At 36.9% G+C, this 19058-nt stretch overlaps 1 protein-coding gene across 1 annotated transcript; it reads left to right on the forward strand.

Annotated features, from left to right (window-relative positions):
- The first annotated feature begins 22 nt into the window (after positions 1–22).
- On the forward strand, positions 23–18457 carry LOC126809703 (actin-related protein 6). Its single transcript, XM_050534439.2, has 12 exons — positions 23–133; positions 2184–2301; positions 4352–4420; positions 5375–5498; positions 6069–6207; positions 6783–6839; positions 13262–13360; positions 14644–14764; positions 15545–15668; positions 16245–16320; positions 17495–17557; positions 18169–18457. The coding sequence occupies exons 1-12, from the start codon at positions 63–65 to the stop codon at positions 18299–18301; spliced, it is 1194 nt and encodes a 397-aa protein (XP_050390396.2). The 5' UTR covers positions 23–62; the 3' UTR covers positions 18302–18457.
- The last annotated feature ends 601 nt before the right edge of the window (positions 18458–19058 follow it).

Raw genomic sequence — 19058 nt, forward strand, 5'->3', positions numbered from 1 at the left:
GAGGCTATATTCGTAAGATAAGGCTGGATAATGGAAAATCAACCGGAACGTAAACAACAAAAATGGCCACGCTTGTTTTAGACAACGGAGCGGGAAGCATAAAAATAGGGTTTTCTAATGATAAGGAACCAAGGTTAACATTTTTAAAAATTGTCAGTAAATCTCACAAAGATCTGTTGTTATGTCGTAAAATAATCTTTTCTAAGAAACGCCCTTTAAATGCCATTGAGTTTTGGGTTTATTTCACATGTTGTGTTTGTGTATTATGTTTTTCTTGACATGGGACGGGTTTTGTGGTGCGGACTTGACATGGGTTTTGTGGTGCGGACTTTCCTGCACTAGTCGTGACATTCCTTGAAGGCATAGAGCAGGGATTCTCAACCTTTTTTGCCAACGGCACACTCGGGGCCACATAATAAAAAAAATAGCGGCACGCCTAACCTGGATAAATATATACCGTACTGAGCGCCATGTATGGAATTTGGAAAACGCATCACTTTTTTTTCCAAAATATTTTATTACCAGGTGGTTTTGTATGTATAATATTATGCAATACTATGAACTATTGTTTCACACAATGCTCCCAAATGCAAAAAATATCGGCCCGTGTTCAAAATAAAAATTGCATGAGATGCACATGAAAAACCCAATATTCACGTGCAGCATTGTGTGTGAGCCCTTTAAAAGCATGTTTTCAACTTAAAGTGCAGTACATGAACTGTGAAACGTCAATCTGTTGTAATTTTTTGTTGGACGTATGAAGGAATCGAGCTAGAGATGCCGAGACTTACTGAAAATCGACGGAATGAGCCATGGGAATGTCCAGGGCTGGCATGTCTACACGTGCTATTGCCAGACATTTCAATTGTCATCAGTCCACTATTGTAAGGAACATCTTAGTGAAAAAATAAGACCTTGCTTACCTTGCTAGAGTCAGTATGAGTGTCCCTGTCTTCTAACCGACTTGCCGGACTTCATTGAAATCTAAATATAGGGTAACTCACAAATTTACGAACTCAGCCACATAAGATGAAACGAAATTTGCCCAGTAAAATTGACTGGGAAGCGATTTCAGTTTCGCCAATGATTCAATAGGACAGTTCCTGAACGTACAGGGCGAGTGTAATGAGACCTATGTTCAGAGCTGAACTAGTTGACCTGGAGTCCCAAGATTGATCCCTGCGTTGGCCGAAAAAGTTCATTAGGATTTTCTGGCATTGGTTCCCACAGTGTACACATTGACGTGCACGTAAAAGATCCCTTGGCAGTTGGAATTTGATATAATAGAGTAGGGCAATTTTCCTAATGGCTCACTGTATGCCATATGTCTGTCTTCATTAGCAGAGCAGAACAGTAGGATGTTAAACCCCATTTCATTTAAAGGCATAGAACATTGATTAACATTCTCAACACAAACCTAAACACCCTGACATTCAGTGATCTAATACAAAACTTTCATGTGAACTATATTTCTATGTACATGTAGTACATGAAAGGACCATTTCTCTATCTTTTCACTTTTAACTTTAAATGTTTATATCTTTGATAATTTAAGATACCAGTATTGCATATGTATGGTATATGAAAATAAAAAATTGGTTGCTGTTTGTGATTCAGTAGAGATGTCATGTATGCATATGGGGCAACAAAAGGACTGGAGTGGTTATTTGAAATCTTTTATGCAATTTGTTCATATTTTTGTCATAAAGTGACAGGTACTACAGGATATTAAGATACAAACAACAATTGATTGACTTTCAATAGTACTACAGTACTAATTTTGAAGGATTCATTCGTCTATCTCTCCTTTGTTCTGTCTGTCCATGACACTTTTTGGAATGCTGTAAGTCTTCTAATTAAGGTACATATAGAATGTTCAAACTTGGTTTAGGTGTTTATTGGCTGAATGTCTTAATTGAATTTAATATGAGTATTTTCTGCTTTGGGTAAACAGAGATGATCAACGTTATGGGCTGATGCTTTGTGTGAAATATCTTTATTTAACGTCCGCTTCCACCGAAGTGATATGCTCTAGGACACAATAACTTATATTACAAATGATTGGAGATAAAACTTGGTTTAAGGTGTATAAAAAGATAAATGTGCAGTTAATTAATTAATGTCATCTATTTGGGATTGAGGTTGTAGACATCAGTCTCACTGTTGCATTGTTTGTATTATAGAATTGTTCCAAACTGCATTTCTAAAGCAAAGAATGTTCGAACTAGAATATTTATTGGAGATCAGATTGATGAATGCAAGGATCTCTCAGGATTATATTACATTCTTCCATTTCAAAAGGTAAGATCAAGCTAAGTTATTGATTTTTATACGTCCACATTCATAATGTGAACGTATTATGCCGTCGCCCCTGTCTGTGTGTGTGTGTGTGTGTATGTATGTATGTGTGTGTGTGTGTGTGTGTGTGTGTGTGTGTGTGTGTCTGTGGTTCGCCTACAGGGCGCAATTCTTCATGGATTTTCTTCAAACTTGGTATACTTATTCCTTATACCCCAAGGAAGATCCCTATTGTTTTTGGTGCATGCCCGACCCCCCGGGGCAGAGCCACGCCCATTTCTAGTATTTGTTTGTTTGTCGTCTACAGGCCACATTTCTTAACTAATAATCTTGAAACTTTGCATACACATTCTTTGTACCCTAAGGAACATCCCTATCGTTTGGGGTGCATGCCCAACCCCCAGGGGCAGAGCCACGCCTATTTTCTTTTTGTGTGTCGCCTACAGGCCACAATTCTTAAGTGATCAACTTGAATCTTTACATACTTATTCCTTATACCCTTAGGATGATCCCTATTGTTTTGGTGCATGCCCGATCCCCAGGGGTAGAGCCACGTCCATTTCTTGTATTTGTTTGTTTTTCGTCTACTGGCCGCATTTCTTAACATATCATCTCGAAACTTTGCATACTTATTATTTGTACCCTAAGGAACATCTCTATCGTTTGGGGTGCATGCCCAATCCCCAGGGGCAGTATTTTTGTGTGTCGCCTACGATCCACACTTTTTAATCAATCGTCTTGAAAAAATTTCATATGAATTCCTTATACCCTAAGGACAATCCCTATTGTTTTGGTGCATGCCTGACCCCCCAGTGGCAGAGCCACGCCCATTTCTTGTATTTATTTGTTTGTTGTCTACAGACTGCATTTCTTAACCTATCACCTTGAAACTTTGCATACTTATTCCTTCTATCCTAAGGAACATTGTTTGTGGTAAATGCCCAACCCCCAGGGATAGAGCCACGCCCATTTTCTTTTTGTGTGTCTGTATGTCACTTACAGCCTGCAATGCTTAATCGATCGTCTTGAAAACCTTTTTACACTTATTCCTTATACCCCAAGGCTGACCTCTATTATTTTTGGTGCATGCCCGGCCCCCTGGGACAGAGCCACGCCCAATGTTTCTGCGCCTTTTGAGTCGCCAACTGCCTGCAATTCTTAACAGATCCTTTTGAAAATTTGCATACCTATTCCTTATACCCTAAGGATGCCCCCTGTTGTTTTTTGGTGATTGCCCAACCTCCAGGGGCAGAGCCACAACCATTTTTTCTTTGTCTCTGTGAGTTGCCTACAGGCCACGATTCTTAATGGATTGTCTTTGTACTTGGGATATGTATTCCTTATAGCCTAAGGACGACAACTGCATGTCCCGACCCCCAGGGGCAGAGCCACGCCCAATTTTTGTGTTTATCGTTTACAGGCCGGAATTCTGAATGAATCAACTTGGTACTTGGTATATGTATGCCTTATAGCCTAAGGGCGTCAACTATTGATTTTGGTGAATGCCCCGACCCTCAGGGACAGAGCCACGCCCAATTTTTGCCTTTAGCTTCCGAAGGCCACAATTCTGAATGGATTATCTTGGAACTCGGTATACTTATTCCTTATACCCTAAGGACGGCAACTGTTTATTTTGATGCTTGTCCCGACCTCCTGGGGCAGTGTCACACCCTCATTTTTTGTTAGTATTTTGTCTTTAAATTTGGCTCTGATCATATTACAGCCATTTCATATTTCATTCTCTTCATTTTAAAAAGTACCATATCAATCAAAGCTGGAATGTGGACGTATATTGCAGCGTTAGCGATGCTCTCGTTAAATATTATTATTCAGGTAATATTGTTTGTATGGATGCTGAATTGCTAAACAAAATGTATTTTAAAATTTAAATTGTTTTACGTGCATGATAGAGTATTTGTGTTTTTTATTGTAAGAACAATTTCCTTTTGTTAATGGTCATAGACTGACTATTTTGATTTCAACGACTGAATATTTTAATTTATATAGACTAACCCTTACAGAATTTTATTCTTTTTTTTTTTGTATTTTAAAGGGTTATTTAGTTAATTGGGATATAGAAAGACAAGTATGGGATCATATGTTTGGTAAAGATGTTTGTCAGGTAATATTCTTCTCAAATATTTAAACAATTTAGAAGAAAATTGTATTGGCTGACATGGCTGAAATTATTTATTGTTGATTGTTTTTTTATTAAAATAATTAAACATATATTATGCAAGAGCTAAATCTGTCTATTTCAGGTCTTTCTTTAGGCCTGAAATGTTATATAAAATATTAATTAGACATTTATTAACATGACAAGACCATAATCAACTCTCGATGTTATCGCTAGCCTGCGATATTTAGTGGATTAGGATCAGATTTGCTAGTCAATTTTCTTTCATGATTTAATCATGAAATGGATAATCAAGACTATATGTTTTTTATCGTGCCGACTTTAGTAATGATGATCGAGGCTAGGTCAAAAATAAAATTGCTAAATTCTCAGTTCAGAGTGGAGCAATTTAACTGATATTTTCATCAAATTCCCTTTACATTATCAAGTTTTTAACAATTATAGTTATAGTGAGAACTGTCAGCTCTTTATCTAATCTCCCATAATGTATCTTAAATTAAGTGAACAAATGAAACCTGTATGTACAAAATGTCACACATATTGCTGACTCCATTTATTGATAGCAATAATTATGGAGAAAACCTTTCCAGGAATATCATAATTGGTAAAATATCTGTCACAATGTCTAGCACAAATTCATGCTTCGTCAGATGCAATCTCTTTGGTGTCTTGTCATTTTGTCAAGGGCTTATATGTTTTCTGTGCTTTTATTGATATTTATGACATGTCAGGCACAAAGGTATAAATGTCACCTATAACTTTAGTAATGCCAGACATTTTGCCAGAAACAACTAAAATTGTGATTTCCATACCTGCTTCCACTCCCAGGACAAAAAAAATCGACTTCGGTAGTATTTTCAATCAATTAATTGGTTTGACAGTATTTATTTTGTAGAGAATTAGACCAGACCTAACACATAATACCTGTTTAAATTTCAGGTAGATTTTAATGAAACAACAGCTATAGTTACAGAACCACATTTTAATTTCCCATCAGTACAAGAATCAATGAATGAAGTATTTTTTGAAGAGTATCAGTTTAAAGCTTTACATAGAACTAATGGTAATCATTGCATTTACCACAAATTGAAATATTCCAATAAACCAAGGTCTCGTGTACACATTGGCATGCTCGTAAAAGATGTCTTGGCAGTTCTCTGTCCAGACAAATTTCCCTAATTTTCAGCACCCTGTATGCCCCATACCCATCTTCATTAGTCCAGTCAGAACAGAACAGTCTTTACTACACTAGGATCTGGAAGAGTTGTTATATAAACCTATGTTCTGGCTGATGTAAGGGATTAGCCAATTAAACAGTCTGTTGCAGCGAGTTCTTGGCATGCAATGCACGGAACTGTGTGTATCCTACTAGGAACATCAGCGCTGATTAGTTAATGAAATGTCTGACACGACCTTCCACTACAAACGTTCAGATCTTCATTCATCGAAAGTATAAAAAACAAAACAAAATATATATGTGTATTTTAATCAGATTTTTTCTAGCACAAACTCCTTCTCTAATGTATTACTGTCACACATAAATTTAGAAAATAGACCCCTGATGCGACCTCCCTCTACAACTTCAGATCTTCATATAGTGTTGTTTTTATTACTTGCATAATCTTGTTTTCAGCATCTACACTAAGTCAATATAAATCAGAAAAAGAGAGTACAGAAAAACATTTATGCCATTTAGTTATAGACTCTGGTTACTCATTTTCACACATCATACCATATTTTAAAGGCAAGAAGTTAAAAGAAGCTATTAGAAGGTTTGCTTTCACGATCTTTATTATTAATAGAACACTTGGCAAGTAGAATATATGGTCTTCGGTATGGATTCGCTTGTTGGTATGAGGTCACAAACACTTGCTCTCAAGAGAGGGGAATTGTCAGTACCAGGGTCACAGGTGATCTTCTGATCATTAGAGCTTATATCAATTATAATGTTTTAATAATTTAGCCCTTACTTATTTATGTGATCTTTTAAATCTTATGCACCCGTCAAGATGGGTTCCTGTGAGTTTGTTTCTAAGGAATAAATCACATTTAAAAACATGTTTATTTTTTATCAGCTCTTAATGATTTTTTCCCCACTAAATGGTGTTTTTACACTACTTTTTTTTTTGGTTATCTTTTAATTTATACACTATTTATGCAAGAACAATTCTGTTTCTGATTTAAATTGTGTTTAATAGAGAATCTCCTACAAGTCATTTTTGACGAGTAGAAGATTTCATTTATCACCCAACCCACCCTTTTTAATTGACCAATTAAATTCCTGTAAAATATGAAAGTTATCACACAAGTGATATCTACAATTATTTTATTTCTTTTTATTTTGTAGAATTAATGTTGGTGGTAAAATTTTAACAAATCATTTAAAAGAAATAATATCATACAGGTGAGTCTGTTATGGTTAATTGGGGATTTAATGTCTGCTTCCACTCTGGGGGTGGGGTTGGATGGCTGGATGGTTAGTCCCATAATGACCTAGATTGTGTCGAGTGGACTGGACTGGACGTTAAGCTCTCTCTCTCTCTCTCTCTCTCTCTCTCTCTCGCTTCCACTCTGCTTTCAATATAATCTGATTAAAACGCAGGATCCTATTTCGTTTCATTTTTTATACGTCCACATTCATAATGTGAACGTATTATGCCGTCGCCCCTGTCTGTGTGTGTGTGTGTGTGTGTGTGTATGTATGTATGTGTGTGTGTGTGTGTGTGTGTCTGTGGTTCGCCTACAGGGCGCAATTCTTCATGGATTTTCTTCAAACTTGGTATACTTATTCCTTATACCCCAAGGAAGATCCCTATTGTTTTTGGTGCATGCCCGACCCCCCGGGGCAGAGCCACGCCCATTTCTAGTATTTGTTTGTTTGTCGTCTACAGGCCACATTTCTTAACTAATAATCTTGAAACTTTGCATACACATTCTTTGTACCCTAAGGAACATCCCTATCGTTTGGGGTGCATGCCCAACCCCCAGGGGCAGAGCCACGCCCATTTTCTTTTCGTGTGTCTTTGTGTCGCCTACAGGGCGCAATTCTTACTGGATTTTCTTCAAACTTGGTATACTTATTCCTTATACCCCAAGGAAGATCCCTATTGTTTTTGGTGCATGCCCGACCCCCAGGGGCAGAGCCACGCCCATTTCTAGTATTTGTTTGTTTGTCGTCTACAGGCCACATTTCTTAACTTATAATCTTGCATACACATTCTTTGTACCCTAAGGAACATCCCTATCGTTTGGGGTACATGCCCAACCCCCAGGGGCAGAGCCACGCCCATTTCCCATTTTCTTTTCGTGTGTCTTTGTGTCGCCTACAGGGCGCAATTCTTACTGGATTTTCTTCAAACTTGGTATACTTATTCCTTATACCCTAAGTATGACCCCTATTGTTTTTGGTGCATGCCCGACCCCCAGGGGCAGAGCCACGCCCATTCCTTATATTTATTTATTTGTTAGTCATCTACAGACCGCATTTCTTAACGTATCATCTTGAAACTATGCATACTTATTCTTTGTACCCCAATGAACATCCCTATCGTTTGAGGTGCATGCCCGACCCCAGGGGCAGAGCCACGAACTTTTTCTTTTCTTTTTATGTCTGTGTGTCGCCTATAGGCCACAATTCTTATTCAATCGTCTTGAAAAATTTTCATATGAATTGCTTATACCCTAAGTATGATCCCTATTGTTTTTGGTGCATGCCCGACCCCCAGGGGCAGAACCACGCCCATTCCTTATATTTATTTATTTGTTTGTCATCTACAGACCGCATTTCTTAACGTATCAACTTTACATACTTATTCCTTATACCCTAAGGATGATCCCTATTGTTTTTAGTGCATGCTCGCCTCCCCGGGGCAGAGCCACCCCCATTTTTTGTATTTGTTTGTTTGTCGTCTACAGGCCACATTTCTTAACGTATCATCTTGAAACTTTGCATACTTATTCTTTGTACCCTAAGGAACATCCCTATCGTTTTGGGTGCATGCCCAACCCCCAGGGGCAAAGCCACGCCCATTTTCTTTTTTATGTCTGTGTGTCGCCTACAGGCCACAATTCTTAATCAATCGTCTTTAAATTTTTTCATATGAATTGCTTATACCCTAACGATGATCCCTATTGTTTTTTTACCTCCAGGGGCAGAGCCACGCCCATTTCCTTTTCTTTTTATGTCTGTGTGTCACCTACAGGCCACAATTCTTAATCAATCGTCTTGAAAAAATTTCATATGAATTGCTTATACCCTAACGATGATCCCTATTGTTTTTGGTGCATGCCCGACCGCCAGGGGCAGAGCCACGCCCATCCCTTATATTTACAGATCGCATTTCTTATCGTATCACCTTGAAACCTAGCATACATATTCCTTCTATCCTAAGGAACATCCCTATTATTTGTGGTGAATACCCAACCCCCAGGGGCAGAGCTACGCCCATTTTCTTTTTTTATGTCTGTGTGTCACTTGCAGACCGCATTTCTTAATCGATCATCTTGAAAACTTTTTTATACTTATTCCTTATAGCCTAAGGCTACTTTTTATACTTATTCCTTAATCCTAAGGCCGACCTCTATTATTATTTTTGGTGCATGCTCGACCCCTTGGGACAGAGCCACACCTAATGTTTGTGTGTCTTGTGTTTTGCCTACAGACCGCAATTCTTAACAGATTCTTTTGAAACTTTGCATACCTATTCGAAACGTCATTTTTTTGGAATAAAGACATCGATTGTTTTAAAATAAAAATTGTGTTCTGTTAATGTGAACGAAGTGTTAAACTGATAGCAGTCCTACAACCCAGTTTTATTTCACAGACCCTCAATGCAAACTGGACCATATCAAACAAAACAGGAATGTGGACGTATATTGCTGCGTTAGCGATGCTCTTGTTATAGTTCATAATTTCGTTTTACTTGTCTTCACTACACTAGGATTTGGAAGAGTTGTTATATTACCGGCGTTCTGGTTGAAGGGAGGGATTAGCCAATGAAACGATCTGTTACGACAAGTTCTTGGCGTGCGATGCACGGAACTGTGGGTAAACCACTCGAAACATCAACGCTGATTGATTAATCAATGTCGGACGTCATACGGTCAAAAGAAGCTCGTACAACCCCTGATGCAACCTCCCACTACTTCTGGTCAGATCTTCATGTAGTGTAGGCCTTCGAAAGTAGGGGACCACGTGGCTAAGTGGGTAAGGCGCTGGCTCGCTAGCCAGGAGGGCGGGTGTTCGATCCCTGCATTGGCCGAGAAAGTTTATCCAGATTTTCCGGCGTGGTTCCCCCTTGTCAGTGATGCAGGACGGAGGGCCTGACAAGGACAGCTGTCTAGTCCTTCGGATGAGACGGAAAAACCGAGGTCCCGTGTATACATTGGAATGCACGTAAAAGATCCCTTGACAGTTGGAATTCGATATAAGAGTAGGCGATAGTGCCGCTGCCCGGGCAAAATTTCCCTCATAGCACACTGTATGGCGTATGCCCGTCTTCATTAGCCCGGGTTAGGAGCAGAACAGTAGGACGTTAAACCCCATTTCATTTCATTTCATTTCATTTCCTTCGAAAGTATAAAAAAACGAAACGAAATATAGATCTGTATTTTAATCAGATTGCTTTCAATGACTTTCATTCAAAATCAAGATTTTAAAAGTGACATGTTTAATTTTCTCATTGGAAAATGAATAAATTGTCTCAGATGTTCAGCAATAATTCATACTTTGTCCATCACCCAATCCAACCTCGTGGGTTTTCTCTGGGTCCAATGCGCAAGCGAATTATTGAAATAAAATGGGTTGGTCCCGAAAAAACCTAGTTTGTGTCGAGTGGACGTTAAACCCCATTTCTCTCTCCCTCCCAATCACCCCAAAAATGGAAAAAGTAAACCATGCCCCATTCCAATTTTACAGAAATTTGGTTTATATGCTTATTTTTGCTGTTGATATTCCAACTTTTAATTTGATACATTAGATCTAACAATTCCTGAGATATGATGCATTCAATTTTGGCCCAAATTCTAATTTTACATATATAGCTTATTAACCGATTGGTAAAAATTTCTGATATGGATATATCTTGAACGGTAATTCATTATTTTTGACATGGGGGTGTTCAGAAGAGTGATTACCTTTTGACCTTGAATTTGACCTTGTGGTGGATGACCGTTTTATCACAAGGTGGTTTTGATTCTCCAGTTGTACTTCACAAGGATTAGAGTCACCTGCCCAACTTCGTGTTTTTTTTCTGGGTCTGTCCCACTGCTAAAGCCCTCTATGCGCAGTCGAATTATTGAAATAAAATTGAACCATATGTTAGTCCTGAAATGACCTAGTTTGTGTCAGTGGATTTTAAAAAAACTCTCTCTCTCTCTCTCTCTGGACCTTGTGGTTCTACTTGATCTTAAATATTTTCTGCAAAGTGTCAAACCAATGGAGGTATTTTATTTTTTAATCTGTATGATTTGTAAATTAAAGTCAAGCATGTAAATATGAGTGTCTTTGCACTTTAAACTGCATGCATTTATCGTTAAGTTCAGCAAAATTAATGAGGGTACGGTTTACTCCATTTGGTAATATGACATGGAATGACCCACATCAAACATGTGACTATATTTCAACATTTGAATAATTGGTCAAACCAGTGATGGGATTTCTGCTAAATAATCGCATTCGACTCGCTATCGTCTAAAACAATTAAGTACTTACACTATTCCAATTGACATATTTGTCAACATTGCCTAGTGTACTTATTTCTTTATTTAAAAACATAAACCCCATTCAAAATATGATCATAAATCTGAGAATATGCCATCAAAATAGAATCTTTTCTTGGACATTAGATGTGTGGAATTTGTCACGTATTCATTTCATAGTTTGACGCGTCTCGCGAGATTTCTACTCCCAAACCTCGGCAGATTCCAGTACCCTACATCTAGCCTTGACTGTATGACGAAGTCCGCCATTGGAACTACTTTCAAATTCCTGGATTACCAACGGCCTTGCCCGTGACGACGCCTTTGAAGAATGTTTTTTTTTCATACAAATATTGCAAAGTCTGAAGCTGTTTTTCTTTCAAGGTTATCAGGTTTTCTTCAAACCGTCAAACCTAATCCAAAAGATTCTTTTTTATTTTTATGGTTTAGTCTCTTTGATTTGTAGAAAAACTAAACATTGATCCCTGGTCATTAATTTATTAAACTGTAGGCATATCACCACATAAAATATTTGATAATTCTTGATAAAAAATAAAACTGTTTTAAGAATATAACATGTAATATATTGGGAACTCAATCACTCTAATAACATATTAGACATAATAATATCCACACTTTGTTGTCACATAATTCCTCCTTCATGTGTAACTAAAGCAAGACTAATCCAAGGGGATTAATGAATAGTTTGGATTAATGCCAACTTTAAGTAAGAAAAGATTTCTGAATGTTGAGTTTCATAACAAAGAACTTAGAATTTAGTAATAATGATACTACTGTACTATATTCTGTAATTATAAATAGAAGATTTTCACAAAATTCTCAATTTAATAAAGTACATTACTTTTATTTTTATTGAAATCGTCTAGGACGGGGGTTAAATGGACACAAAAGTTAGCTCTGTTCATCAGGTCACCAGTGTACAACAGTATAAAATTTGTACATGACAGCATGTTTGCATTTGAGGGTTGGGATGGCCTAGTGGTCTAGAGTGCCGTGCTTCGACCTCTAGCTGACCGGTTACCTCTGGCTTGCGGTTGTGGTGTGAGCGTATGTAACTTGGAGATAGGGGCGCCTTCTCAACCTTGTGAGTTTACTTCGGGTACTCCGGTTTCCTCCCACAGGAAAGACCCTTGCACATGAGCTGAGATAATTTTAATGAATTGAAACTAAGACAACTTGTCTGCGATATCACCTTCGGTGAAAGCGGACATTGAACACTAAGAAGAAGAACAACATGTCTGCATTGCCAAATTTTAAACTGCTAATACATATTCAGAAAACATTAGCAGGATTTTAGAAATAATCACTGACAGAAAAATAACATTATGTAATTCAACCAATTCTAGCCATGTAAAATTTTGTAGATTTCACATAGACAAACTGTACAGAAGATATGACATATATATAGGTATCACTTCAAGAGTTGTATTGTTATTGAAATATTTTAAACTAGAAATCTGGGCCCTTATTCACGAAAACTTAAACTAAGATACAATCGAAATTTTAAGAAATACTGCAATTCGATTGGCTGACCAGTAAAATCAATTTGCATATATCCAATGAAGTTGCAGTATTTCTTAAAATTTCGGTTGTAACTTAGTTTAAGTTTTTGTGAATAAGGGCCCTGTACTTTGGATATATTCTCTTATGATATTAAGTTGTCATATTTATAATATCAAAATGACCCCTTTAAATAGTTCATGCTCTGTTTGTTTTGGCTTTACATGTATTTAAAGATGTAGTATAGTTATTTGATTGATGGCTTAGCTTAGCCAATGAAATATCGCATGGTGATATTTCACAGAGTTACTGCCCCTATCATCGAAACCTTGTAAACACTTGACAGGTCAGAGTTTTTGAGATTATTTTTTCAATTTTGCTGCCATTGCTAGATCAGTCCTAAGGAGAAACCTTACTGAAATTCAGAGCTGTCCATCAATTTTATGCATAGTTATTGCCCCTGAAGCTAAAAGTTAACAACCACCTGTCACAATGCAGTTGGTGCATATGTTTTTGTTGCCAGGCAAAGCTATATTTAGTAAAGTACATGTAGCTTGTGTATGGTCTAACTCTAACGTTTATTCCAGCATAATATGTTTTTTTTAGACAGCTGATGGTTATGGATGAGACTTATGTAGTGAATCAAGTTAAAGAAGATGTTTCTTATGTTTCCACAGATTTTATGGAAGACATGAAAATAGCTAAGTTAGTGTAACAATAATTACTTTAGGGGGTTTGGCTGGCAGTATGGTTTAACATGTGTGCGTCATTAAATCTAGTGATGTGGTTTTGATTCCCCAGTTGTATGTGACGAGGAGTAGGGTCGTCTGTCCAACCTTATGGGTTTTTTTTCAGGGTTCTCTACTTTCCTCTCACTGTTAAATATCCCTATATGTAGCCGATTTATTTAAATAAAGTTGAACTGTATGTTAGTCCTGAATAAAGTTGAACGGTATGTTAGTCCTGAATAAAGTTGAACCGTATGTTAGTCTTGAAATGCTCTCTCTCTCTCTCTCTCTCTCTCTCTCTTGTCAGTAATAAACCACAGAATATTGATGTTGTTTGTAAAAGAGTGATTACATTGCATTGATTGACTAACATACTCATTAATATCAAGTTTAAATGGTTAATTACTTCCACTGGGAGTTATGCAAATGTAATCTGATGGTTTATAATTGGTTCTAACAATCAGTTAATTAATTCCACTGGGAGTTATGAATATCTAGCCAGACTTTCATTAAAGATACATTAGTTAAAAATTAGATAAAGAGCTTGCTGTTCTTTGTTTAATAGTTGGAAAATAGATAATGAAAAATGAATATATTGAAAATTTCTTTCAAATTACTTTATATTCTGAGCGAAGTTATGAGTGTTTTAGGATGTAGTGTTGATTGTTTATTATGTGTAACAATGGTACTAGACAAACAAGACTTAAGACTCAATTATCCATTATGAATGTGAATATGTTTAAACATACATTATGCAAGAGCTAAGGGTGCCTATTGCAGGTCTTTCTTTAGGCCTGAAATGTTATCTAAATTATTAAATAGGCATTAATTAACCTATCCAGACCATAATCAACTCTTGATGGCATTGTTAGCCTGCAATATTTATTGGATTATAATCCGATCTGCTGCTCAATGCTCATTTATGATTAAATCAAAAAATGGATAATCGAGACTATGTTTTTTATGATGATCGAGGCTAGGCCCAAAATTCAATCACTAAATTCTCGGTTCAGAGTGGATCAATTTGACTGAAATTTTCAGCAAATTCCCTTTACATTATCTAGTTTTTAACTATTATAGTGAGAACTTTCAGCTCTTTATCGGATCTCCCATAATGTATCTTTAAGTAATAGTTTATACAACAATTGAAGTCAGAATAAATACCTGCAATAGACAGAATTAGCTCTTATATAATGCATGTTTAAAGAATATACCTGGTAATGATCAGTTTTTTTTTATATTTCATGTTTTATATTGTAGAAAAAGAGGTAAAGAAAATACAATAGCACGTGATTATGTTTTACCTGATTATACCCACATTAAAAGAGGTTATATAAGGCCAATCGAAGAAACAACAGGAAAATCTCAGGGCAGTGAACAGGTATTATTTGCTTTTCAATAATCTCCTTGAATGATTTTAAGTTAAATTCCATGCTTAGTTGCCCAAATTTCAGGTATTATTTGTTTTTCAGTAATCTCCTTGAATGATTTAAAATTTTGAGTCTGCTTCGCAATATCTTGATGTCCGATTGGACATATTAGCGGTCGACCTTTTGCCAATCCAGACCAATATTTTAGGCACATACAGATCAAACAAAATCGGTGTGTGAAATAGGGATTTGGAAAGATAGTTCCCACCAACCCTTTTCTAAGGGGTTGATGCTAATTGATAAGGCCAGCTCAATTTTTTGTCATAGGTCATGAGATGTAAACAGGGCTAGCGCTAATCCCAACACTAATCAAACAAAATCGGTGTGTGAAATAGGGATTTGGAACGATAGTTCCCATCAACCCTTTTCTAAGGGGTAGGTGCTAATTGATAAGGCCAGCTCATTTTTTTGTCATAGGTCACAAGTTGTAAACAGGGCTAGCACTAATCCCAACCCCAACCCTAAACCTAACTCTGGACCTAGCCCCAATGCTTACCCTAACCTACAATCAAGCAACAATCACATGCCCTAACCTTATTTACATCTCAACGACCTTGACAAAAATTGAGCTGGCCTCAACAAATAGATTTAGCCTATTCTAAAGGTGTATTAAAGGTGATGATGGAGATAGAGGGTATGATCTGATTTCCTCACTTACTATTCAGAATTTTGTTTATATTTAAAGATAAATTTGCTTTAATGCCAGTATAGAATTAATGATTTAATTGTAGATTATTCGTATGAATAATGAAAGATTTGCTGTACCTGAGATATTATTCCAACCATCAGATGTGGGTATAAATGAAATGGGAATATGTGAAGCTGTTTTACATTCACTTCAATCATTAGATGAAGGTATTAATATCTTATATTTTGGTTTAGACTCACCATGGCTAAATGGGTAAGACGCTGGCTCGCTGGGGGTCGGGTGTTCGATCCCTACATTGGCCGAGAAAGTTCATCCAAATTTTCCAGCATTGTTAACCCTTGTCAGTGAAGCAGGATGGAGGGCCTGACAAGGACAGTTGTCTAGTCGTTTGGATGGTATGAAAAACCGAGGTCCCGTGTACACATTGGCGTGCACGTAAAAGATCCCTTGACAGTTGGAATTCAATATAAGAGTAGGTCATAGTGCTGCTGCCCAGGCAAAATTTCCCTCAAAGCACACTGTATGGCATATACATGTCTTCATTAGCCCAGTCAGAGCAGAACAGTAGGACATTGCACCCTATTTCATAAAGATTTCATGTATCTTATATTTTAGTTATATAACTGTATTATCATGGTTGTATTTTTCTCCCAATGGCTGTCTAGTGTTTTAATGGGGAGGTAACTCTGCATTAAAGTCCCTAACACAATATTATCTCCCCTTAGACCACAACCTCCACCTAGTTGTTGATTTGTATTATATATAATTATTTAATATTTCAGAGATGAGACCTCATTTATTAGGGAATATTATTGCAACAGGTGGAAACTGTCATTTACCAGGTTTTAAAGACAGATTGTAAGTATTATTATTATTATAGCTATTCAGTTATCAATAAAATTGAGCTCTTTTTTGTGCATTTTCCATCCTAGTCTATATTCGTCCATGTATATTTTAGAAGGATTAGATATATATATTTGTACATGCTAATTCATCAGATTATGAACAACATGGCCGATCTCACTAATAGTAAGTGCAGGGGGACTGCACCACACTTAATTACACAAAACAAATCTACGGACAAGGCACATTACGCAGAAATCACAAACAAACGTACATATCAAATTAAGTGAATGGATCCGGGGGCTAGCTCTAAGCGTCCACTGCGCTGTACAGTCCCGGGGTCTGTATGATTGTTATTGTAGCTGACAAGCTAGTTGATTGACTTCTTAATCAACACGCCTGTCCAACCTCATGGGTTTTCTCTGCTAAAGATCCATACGCGAATTATAGAAATAAAATTGAACCATGTGTTAGCCCCGAAATGACCTAGTTTGTGTCGAGTGGATGTTAAACCCCATTTCTCTCTCTCTCTCTCTCTCTCTCTCAATCAACAAGTAATAATTAACCTGTTGTAATTATGATGTCATAGTGACCAGTTCAACTTTTTCAAACTTGAAGAAGCTTAAAGTAGCTAAGTCCGTAACTCAATATCATCCAAAATCTTCGACATTAAAAACACGATTTTTTTTGCAATTTAAATCAGCAATGGTGTTGTGATCTTACCTGGAAAAAATGGGCTTCTGATATCCAATATTTAAGACAAAATGAACATTTTACCATTGGTACATGAATCGTGTACCATAATGCGTTTCAGCGCCATTTGTAACAAGGTGCTCAAAGAATGAAGTTAGACATATTCCACAAGTCATGTCAAAACGGTGATATTCATGTTCTTATTTGGAGAGCATGCGCAATAAATAATATCGGTGTTGACTGGAATAACCAGACGCTAGAAACTTGCTTGCGGTTGAGACTTCTGGCATATTTCGCCGAACATAACTGATGACAATTCCCAGTAAAACGGACACGATTGAATGTGTAACAGTTTATATAAATTCATATTACATTATTATATGTGTTGCGACCCATTTGTGCCAATTTCTAGGTCCAAAATATTAGCGTTTTAGCTCATTTAAGCTGACTGTAATCGAACGATTAAGATCCCTCTGGTGTATATGTATATTTGTAGATATAAAGATATTCGTAGTTTAACTGATGCTGATATTGATGTAAATGTTACAGTTCCTGATAGGTATGTATGTTTGTTCTAGAGATAAAAGTTAAATCCACTGGGCGTCCTCGCTGAAGGAATTTCTACCTGGTGTCGCTTGTAAAAACTCAGTTCCATGTGACCTGATCGATGGTATTAAATTCCATATTAACGACAAAAACTAACGTTTGTCAACACACGAGTTCGTAATGAATGTACAGGAAAACTGTGCTATAAGGTAAACGATGAGGTCACGTTGTCACGTGGGACGGCCTCGCCTATAAATTATGTCCCTTTATCTCTAGCAAGGACGCCCATTCAATGAAATGCTGCTGTTGTAATTTGTGTTTTAAAGTACATATACGTGTTAAAGGTTATATTATTATTAATTTTGGGGGTTGGATGGCCGAATGATTAGCATGTGCGTGCTGTATCATAAGGTCTGTCGTTGAGTCAACTGGCGTGGTTTCGATTCCCCGGTCGTACGTGCAAGTGAATTATTGAAATATATGTTAGTCCTAAAATGATCTAGTTTGTGTCGAGTGGCGATTAAACCCCATCTCTCTCTCTCGTTATTAATTTAAACATAGACACTGGCAGATAAGAGGCTGGTCAAACTTATTAATATTAATCCTTGCGATATTTTTTTTCAGCCCTTCAACTTATGCTTGGGAAGGCGGATGTCTTTTATCTAAAGATCCAAATTTCCAGAAAAAGATGGTGGTCACAAGACAACAATATGAAGAACATGGTCAAACAATATGTGAAGAGAAATTTGATGTGTAATAAGTTAACTGTGCAATAAATACTCTGTGTGCTATAAACCTTTGAGATTGTGTAAACAGTAAATCATTATGTTGCGAGAAGTGGAAATGCTATTTTATTTTGTTAATGGATTTTGGTGTCTGATTTTCTATTAAACTCAATGTTTTTTTTCTTAAATGCTTCAAAGACATTGTTCTTAAGAACCTAGAAAAGTGCTGAGAATGTTTTGAAAGACCATTAAACATTTACCCTCTTCTTCAGACACCCATAAGGGGGCGTTGGATGGCCGAAAGGTTAGCGTGCGTGCGTTGTATCATAAGGTCTGTCATTGAGTCAAGGAGTAGGGTCGCCTGTCCAACCTCGTGGTTTTTCTCAGGGTCCTCCAGTTTCCTCCCACTGCTAGTAACCCCAATAACCAAGAGATTTATTGAAATAAAATTGAACCATATGTTAGTCCCAAAATGACCTAGTTTGTGTTGAGTGGATGCTAAACCCCATTTCTCTTTCCCTTAATGGTCCAGTAGCTTTCTTTATATATGTGGTTAAGCTGACCGATAAAAACTATATTCCAGGTTTTGCTGGCGGTGAAAGTACCCCAGTTAAAACTATATTCCCAGTCTCCCAACATCACATCTGTATTTTAAAGCATGGTATTACTTGTAATAAATGAAGAGAAAGGGATGAAACAAACTTCTTTCCAAAATAGATAACTAAATTTCCATCAACAGTGATGTTTTATAGCTGGAACATCTTACTTTTACACAATATTTACAACTTA

This window comes from Patella vulgata, chromosome 2 (genome assembly GCF_932274485.2).
Source record: "Patella vulgata chromosome 2, xgPatVulg1.2, whole genome shotgun sequence".
In the NCBI taxonomy this organism is placed as follows: Eukaryota; Metazoa; Mollusca; class Gastropoda; family Patellidae; genus Patella; species Patella vulgata.